Source organism: Brachionichthys hirsutus, unplaced genomic scaffold, assembly GCF_040956055.1.
Source record: "Brachionichthys hirsutus isolate HB-005 unplaced genomic scaffold, CSIRO-AGI_Bhir_v1 contig_1291, whole genome shotgun sequence".
Lineage (NCBI taxonomy): Eukaryota > Metazoa > Chordata > Actinopteri > Lophiiformes > Brachionichthyidae > Brachionichthys > Brachionichthys hirsutus.
The window spans coordinates 8262-16727 of NW_027181073.1; the positions used below are offsets into that span (position 1 = coordinate 8262).

General features: G+C 45.3%; 2 protein-coding genes and 1 non-coding gene across 3 annotated transcripts; all 3 read left to right on the forward strand.

Annotated features, from left to right (window-relative positions):
• The first annotated feature begins 439 nt into the window (after positions 1–439).
• LOC137917226 (large ribosomal subunit protein mL53-like) lies at positions 440–1531 on the forward strand. The gene is made up of 3 exons (XM_068760049.1): positions 440–552; positions 801–913; positions 1353–1531. Exons 1-3 carry the CDS (start codon positions 458–460, stop codon positions 1445–1447), a joined length of 303 nt encoding a protein of 100 aa, XP_068616150.1. The 5' UTR covers positions 440–457; the 3' UTR covers positions 1448–1531.
• A 436-nt stretch (positions 1532–1967) lies between these two features.
• Positions 1968–3153, forward strand: LOC137917225 (fatty acid-binding protein, heart-like). The gene is made up of 4 exons (XM_068760047.1): positions 1968–2085; positions 2213–2388; positions 2481–2582; positions 2927–3153. The coding sequence occupies exons 1-4, from the start codon at positions 2013–2015 to the stop codon at positions 2978–2980; spliced, it is 405 nt and encodes a 134-aa protein (XP_068616148.1). The 5' UTR covers positions 1968–2012; the 3' UTR covers positions 2981–3153.
• A 4758-nt stretch (positions 3154–7911) lies between these two features.
• Positions 7912–7998, forward strand: trnay-gua (transfer RNA tyrosine (anticodon GUA)). The gene is given in 2 exon segments: positions 7912–7948; positions 7963–7998. It is a non-coding gene; the product is annotated as a tRNA-Tyr (tRNA).
• Positions 7999–8466: the final 468 nt, after the last annotated feature.

Genomic DNA, 8466 nt, shown 5'->3' on the forward strand with positions numbered 1-8466 from the left:
TTTATTAAAAGATTTAGATTCAATGACCATAAAGCACTGAATTGACACTGGCACTATTCGTTTAGTAGTTATTCATAACCTCTTTGGCGGAAGTAATGATATTTAAAATGCATGTATTTTTTTTAATATACCTGGATCCCCGAGCTAGAAGGCATTTTGCTTGATAGTGCATATCGGGCCCCTTTATGACTGTGATTTTTGTTGAGTGAATTGAATGCATATTTTACAACATATTATTATTTTTTTGAAATGCCTCAATTATAAATAAATTGAAAAATACGGATTTTATTTTATTATTATTTTTTGCATCCAGATCGGCAAACGCCCTCAAATGGATTATAACCAGATCCACACAGACATAAAATGACGCTCCACGTCCAGTTCTTTATGCTCTGGCGCCCTCTAGTGACGTAAGCAAGAAGCGCCGGTGTCAGTTAAAGCGGAGGGGGAAAAAAACATGGCGGCGTCCACTAAAGCGAAGTTGTTGCTGAACGCTGTGAAGAAAATATCGATTCGGTTCTGTCCGTTTGAGCCCAATGTTCGATCCACGCGGTAGGAAACGTGTTTCTGAACACACTTTCGCGTCTGTTTTGTGTGACTGCTTGCGTATGGAATTCCCGCAACGAAGGGAATAGCGCTTCCTAACAGCGTTAGCTTCAAGTTGCTAAGCTGCTTTAACGAGTTCGTGACTGCGCCTAGAATGAATAATAATAATAAATAGGATAGAGAAAACCAGTAAATGAAGACATTGAGTTAAAATGGCAGTACTGTAGAGTTGTGTTTCATCTTTTCCCCTGCAGGGAGTTCCTGTTCATGGTGGGCTCAGAGAAGGTCAGATCTACCAACGCGAACTGCGAGGTGGTGACCGAGGTGAAACATGACAAGTCTGCGCCCATCGTGGACGTTACATTCAGTAAGTAGTATATTACCTCATTTAACTACATCGCAGGAAGGAATTTTTTATTTTATATTTGTATTTATTTCGATCACGTAAACAACAAAGAATAAAAATAATAAAACAACGCCGAATACATGCACATGTACATAAACATATACATACATATATATAGACATAGTCACACACGCGCATTACATGTAATTGTAATTAATAATAATAACTCAAATAATAAATAATAGCCATGATGCAGTAACTACGCGGCTTACATGAGTGAAAAGGAGTAGGAAGAAGTATGTACTTATTTAGTCCTACCCCTTAAATTGATTAGGATCTCTGCACCACCTGTGACTCTTTAATCTGAACGTTTCACTGCTTTCTTTCTACAGCAGCGACCAGTTGTTGTTGTTGTTGTTGTTGTTGTGTTTTTTTCTCATTGCGTCTTTGTCCGCTTCAGCAAACGGAGACCGGCTGGTGATGAATGGGGCCAATTTAACCAGCGCTGAGATGATGAGTGCGTTTCAGTCGCGATTGCCAGCCAGGGATGCATAAAGGGATACCTGCAAGCAAAGAAGGAATATGTACAGTTTGTCTGAGTATATTATTGGATGTTTATAATAAAAGTATACAATTTAATTCTGGTGTTTTTTGTGTGAATGAAGCTTTTGACTTTTGTCTGCATGACAGACATGATTATTTAATACTTCAGCTAAGGCATAAACACAGTATTGTTGATATAGGCCTACCAAAACAACCATTAAAAAAAACTTCAGAGAACAACTACATTTCCCATGATTCTTTGGCAGTGTGACTCGTGCTTAAGACCGGATTTTGTTTTGCATAACAACAAAAGTCATTATTAGTTTTGAGTTTTTTACTCGGAAAGTTTGCAGATGTAAATTCAGATTCAAGTTTTTTTTTTTAAATCAAATGAGTCGTAAAAAATGTCAACCTGAGACGCTCTGTTGCGTGACGTTCCAGCCTGTGATTGGTTGCTCTTGCGTGGCCTCACGTCGTGCTGGCCCTTTAAAACCGGGTCTGTTTCCACAGTGGAAGAGACTTGAATCCAGAGACTCGACTGGGAGCTGTGGTGGACATCATATCCAAACCCGCAAAAATGGTTGACAAGTTCGTTGGGACGTGGAAGATGATTTCCAGCGAGAACTTTGACGACTATATGAAAGCAATAGGTAGGAGAGTTTAACAACTAAACTAGCATATAAATAATAATAATAATAATAATAATTTTCTATTATCTTATAGACAATAGGATTTATTCACTGAATTGTTACCTTAACATGCACTCCTGCCCTGCAGGTGTAGGATTTGCCACCCGGCAGGTGGGGAATCGGACCAAGCCCAATTTGATAGTGAGCGTGGACGATCAGGGTGTCGTGTGCATAAAGAGTCAGAGCACCTTCAAAACGACTGAAATCAGGTTCAAGCTCAACGAGCCTTTCGAAGAGACGACCGCGGACGACAGGAAGACGAGGGTCAGTGTGGGTCGGAGGGGAAGAGAAAGAATGGCAGGTGTGGTTTGGTTCTGGAATGATGGGGCTCAACTCTGGTTTGTTGCCCCCCGCAGACCGTGATGACTCTGGACAACGGGAAACTTGTGCAGAATCAGACCTGGGATGGCAAAGAAACGAACATAGAGAGAGAGATCACAGACGGGAAATTAATAACGGTAAGTTTTTATTTTTTATTTAGTGGGAAGTCAAATGCAGAATCTTCTCCTTTGGCAAGTCTCTGTTTAAAATGTATTTTTCCTTGCTTTGAATTCATTTCTGCAAAATGGCCTCATTTATAAACATCCCTGCTTTTTTTTTTTGTCTTAAATCAAACTTAAGGGGAATAAATAAAGATAAATAAGTAAGTAATTGTAGATATTGCTTGAGATGCACTAACAGTGATTCACGTCCAACATTTGACGGTCCCTTAAGGATAAACTCTTCCCCAAATTTCACCTGTTTCGATCCCTGAATCTGATCTCTCTCTCTCTCTCTCTCTCTCCTTCTCGATTCCCCACAGAAATGCATTATGGGAGACGTGGTCGCAGTGAGGACGTACGTGAGGGAGGCCTGAGGAGACTCCTTCAGCGCTCGCTCTCCTCGCTGGATGACAGGCTCAGTTCAATGAGCGGAATACCAAACTGCGAGGGAACCAGAGGGAACGTTCCGCGCTTCTGTTCTCCAACGTGACACATTTGTTTTCATTTGGAACTTCTTGTGATTTGAATAAAGAGGAACATTTGTGGAAGCAGGTTTCTCTGAATGGTTGATTATTATTTTAGAAGGACTTGTGGAAGTCTTCCAGCTATTTTGCCGCACTGAGGGACGCTTTATATAAAGTACTCTAATGAGATCTGACGAGACGATCTCCCGATCTCAGCAGCAGACTCCCGCGTTCGGTGAATATTACTTTAAATAACTTTATCGCAATTTCAACATGACATTTACTTAAAAGTCAAGGACTAAGAGGTCGATGATTCACGCAGACGGGGGGCTCCTCGAGGAATGCAAGCCTTTATTCCAGAGTTATTGGGAGTATCATGCAGGGAGAGGTCAGCGAGGAAACGTACCCCCCCGCCCCCCCCTTCCTCTTTGTAAGGTCGAACATTTCCCATTGCACATCCACTGGCAGCGCTACATGGAGAAGCCAAACGCTTCGTGGCTCATCTCCGCCCTTTGGCCACTGGTCAAGTGTTTGTGTACGTTAGGATTGTTCCAGACACAGAACAGGATAGGGAGACGCTGTCCCTGATTGGAACTAATGGGCCGGAGCACCAGGAACAGGTGGACTCCTGAACCCGCGTGGACGGCGCCGCTGACCTTAGAGGAGCGCTTACGAGCGTGTTGAACTTTTGGGTAGAGTCCAAGTGGAGGAGATCAGGCCAGTTTACAGCAAGCAAAGGTCACCAGTGTGGACTCAGTGTGTCATTGCATCATGTTCTAATAGCTTCTATTTTTGACTGCTCTCCTGTTTTGGGTTGTTATTTTCCACTCTGAAAGTCCATCTCATTATGAAATCACATGATCCAGTCAGACTCTAACAGTAAAGTGCATTTTAGTGCATGCATTTGCGCTGACATGATTTCAGGTCGTCTGGTTCCCAGGTAGTCGTCTTGCAGGTGCGTTCAGCATAAGGCAAAGCTGCTGTTTTATCTTTGTTTGAATGGAGAGCTGTGCCGAAGGATGCTCAAGCTAAACGCTAAGGACCTGCAGCCCAAATAATACAACCTGTCGGTGAGGAAAAGCAAGTCACGATGCTTTATTAGAAGCTTCGAATGCTTCTTGCATTCGAGATCTCCTTCTCGAGTCTTATTTTGTAGATGTTATAAAAGCGCTTCCAGACAGAATCACTTTCTCACAGTGAGCGGCAGAGAAGATCACATCTGCTCTGGATCGACTTACAGGTGCAGCGCTCGGGAGCCACGGGAGTCCTCCTCATTCTGTTTGGACAACTGCAGGAGGACGAGGCGGATCTGCGCCTCCCTGGTCTCTAACCTCAGGCACTGTTGATCGGAAGATCCTTGGTGGTACTTAATTATTCAAAGATCAACAAAACGTATTCTGCACTTTGCTCTCATTGAGTTCTTAAAAGCACGTTTCATTTGTTTGAGTTGTGTTCTCTAAAAAAGGCAGGAGCTGGATGGCCTAAAAGAGCGAGACAGAACATCTGTAATAATAATCTGTTAGTTTAGGGCCAAACAGGATGGGGGGCGGGGGGGAGGGGGGGGATTCTGGAAAGGTCCCGACCCCCCCCCCCCCCCCCCCCCCCCCCCACCATCCACAGTTGACCAAATCAGCAGCATGGCTTCAGAGCGTAAATTAGGAAACTGTTCAGGAAGGAGTGTGATAGAGAGAGGCCTGCTAAAAGGACAATGAGAGACAAAGGCATCCCTGCAGAGAGAGAATATAAAAAAATATCATAAATTCTTATCAATCAGGAAAATGTTCTTTATGTAATGTAATTAAAGGGTGGCGCAGCTGCTGCTCACACTTCAATGGTTATTAAAACGATTTACTTTAAGTCTCTAGAAATCGACTCCTTACTGACCTTTGCTTGTGTTTGTTTGTTTGTTTGTCTAGAAGGTGTCATGAACTTCTTTTGTGCTCAGACAGACTTGAGAAGAATGAACTCACATCCTTTACACAACATCTGGAAGGCTCCACTTGAGCTGCGACGTCGACGCCCTTCCCGTGCTTGTCCTTTATTTAAACACAAACAGCTTTCATGTTAAAGCGGGTCAGCGGGGGGGGGGGGGCTCAAGGTGCAAGAAAGTTAATGTCCTCGCCGCATGAGACTCTTATATCGAATCGCACGATCAAAACACGTTAGAAGTTGCTGAGGAACTCAAACTGGAGCAGGAGTTTTGAGGAGGAACGTCTTCCTCGCTTCTAGAACGGAGGGATGAGCTGAGCGTGACGAGGAGACCGCCGGGACATTTTTCAGCCACAACAATCCGTAAAGCAGGAGAAAATTTGGGTTTTTCTAATCTAGGATCGCAGAGAATACAAAAATTAGAAACAAACTCAGGGACAAATGTTTCCACATCTGGAGGAATGTGATGTTTAGCTAGAAAAGAGTTTGTAACCAGAGGGCAGCTGGAGATCGCATCCCTGCCTTCAAGGTCAATAGTTCACAAAAGGAAAAAACAACCCAATAGACCCTGGATTATCTGTGTCCGTCCATCCAGGTCCAGGTGAAACCCTGGACCCATGCCAGCTCATCCACGGCCCCCCCTTCATCGCTGCACCTTCTTCCTCAGACTTCATGTTGAGTCTGGATCGCTTCAGTTTCAAGGAAATTCATGTGAAAGGAACAGTCGGCGGCATCGCTGTGTGTGTTTTGGCCCGTAGGACTGTAGCCCCCCCCCCCCCCCGACACCTCCCTACGACGAAAGGAGGGTTTACACACATCGGTTTTACATCGACCCTCTCCACGGGACCTCCGGCTTTTGTGCGGACCTCAAATCGGTCTCCAAGAGCAACCAAACAGCTGGGCGGAACTATGTCGGATGAGGCCCATGGAGGGGGGGCTTTCTTCTATTGAATCTCGCTATAGATTAGAAAGAACTGTGGATGTTATGCAAGCTGCACCCTGTCAGGCTGTTCTGTTATCGTCTAAAAACACCCCGAGAGGCAACTCCGGGATTCCAGGAAGGAACGCTGTTCAGGATCAAACATGGCAGGCCGGCGCTCCCATATATCCATGCACTTTTAATTTGTACATGATTGTTAATCTTCGCTCTCTGGAGTCCCACGGAGAGGTCAGAGGTCACCGGCTCGGCTAAAGAATGTGGACCGAACGCCGGAGCGGGATACGCGGCCACGTGTCTCAGCGCCGGAAGCTTTTCATTGATACTTGATCAAAACTAGCGTGTAGGGAGTGCTGATGCCGCCGCCTCAGATGAAGGTGGTGTCGGTCGGGTCAAAGTAGAACTTCTGAAGGCCTCGGCGCTCCGTATGAGGAAACACGCTCTCGGCCTGTAGGACGCCGCAAAGAATCGCTGCCTTTCAACTCGTCCCACCAGGAGTTCCTGTCAGAGCTGAGGCGCAGAGGAAGGATGATGAGAACATGGGAACAAACCGAGTCCTACACAATGCCCCCCCCCCCATGGAGAGAAACTACTCTGTTTTGATGTCTCTAAACAAACAAAGAAAGATGAACGGCTGATAAAAATCTAGAAATGTTGCCGTTTTCTGCTCTTAATCCACCACAAGGCATCATCACAAAGTGGAGCTTAGCCACTCCTCCTCCTCTTCCTCCTCCTCCTCCTCCTCCTCCTCCTGTGACTAATGTGTGACGGGACATGTGATCTCTAATCTGGATGGGGTGATGGCGATGGGGGAGTAAGGAATGGGGTGATATTTGAAATCAGTCTGTGTGTGTGTGTGTGTGTTAAACCAGATGGGTAGTAATAAATGTTTGCTCACATGTAACCCCCAGACTTCAGGAGGAAGAACCTTTATTATGATTAAAGGTATGTAAATCTACACTCTTTAAAATCAAAATAAAGCATCCACTTTTCATCATCATCATCATCGTCTTCCTCTATATATTTATTTACTGCACTGACTTTCTTTCCTTCATACAGAATTACATTTCCCCACTACTAAAAATGATGTTATTATAAGTATTGTTTATTTGTGTTTATTAAAGTCATTAACAACCACAACAACAACAAATTGAATTCATCCTGCATTTATTTTTATGCTTACTTGCTTATTTTTCAGAACACACTCGCATAACATACTTCTAAACAGGAAATCAATCCCATACAAAACTCCCAATAAAGACTAAAGCTAAAACAACAAACGCGTGGGCCACGCTCCGTCTCATCTACTTTATCTCTGTTTGCGGCGTCTCCTCCTCTTGCAGACGACACAGCGAACCGCTCCAGCCAATCGGTGCAGCTTGGGACATGAACTCTCGTCTTGTGTTTCTGTGTCTGCGTCCTCCGCGCTCGCCGAGACGCCCTGACCTTCTCTGGCAGGTGGGCCGGATGCACGGAGTCGATATCTCGGAGGTCAGGCCACGCTGTGAAGGTTTACCCTACCTGCAGACGGAAGCCGTGATCAAGTCTTCATCTGCAGTAAACACGTCACGCCTGTTACAAATGGAGTTGCACGTTGTCGCCTGACAATTTGGACTTAGCTTAGGAAACGTACGAACAATAGGCCTCAGGAAAGTTGGCTTTGGGACGTGCTGAAGGCAGCAGCCTCCGATAGGTGGGAGGAAATCGGGCGCTGTTACTCACAGGATGACCTTTGTCCGAGAGCTTGAACCCAAACAGCGGAAAACTCTCTGAGCCATTCAGGTGGACAGCCACGGTCGCCTGCTGCGTGCTTGGGGGGGGGGTCCAGATGCACCTTTTTACCAGAGGTGAATCTGGACTCTAATCCCAATCTGGGATGTTGAAATATATATTTGGAGGAAGGGGGCAGGGTGCATTGGGTCAGAGGATGATAGTTAGTGTGTGTGTGCGGCTGAAATAACGTGGCCCCAAGAGCCCTTCGATAGCTCAGCTGGTAGAGCGGAGGACTGTAGTTGGTGCAACGGGAATCCTTAGGTCGCTGGCTCAAATCCGGCTCGAAGGAGTGCCTTTTGTGTTTTCAAAAGTTCCGGCCACAGGCGCTGCATTCAGGGGATATGGGAAATAATGAAACTAAGATGAATAGCTGGAATCAGGAGCCGGGGGGAGAGCAGTTCTACCCTGGTCCTACCCTGGTCCTCCCCGTGGGTGTTCCTGTCAGGGCTCCGGGGAGCCGGACATAATTCAGTTAATTGGATCTCAGCGCTACAAACAGAAGCTCAGAGAGATTGTTCTCTTATGTGGGTTAAAGGTAGTGGACTTCCCTCTGCTGCCTCAGCGACTTGCTTTTCCTCTCGTGACTTTGGTCAAGTTGCAAACTTTTTGTAGTTCAGGTTTTTTTTTAAATCACAACCTCCCTCTTTAAAAAAAAAGCAGCACAAAACACAATGTGTGGACATTTTTATTAATTTAATCCCCAATTGAAATCCGCAAAATAAAGCGATTAATCCCACGTGGGACTCTAATGAAGACA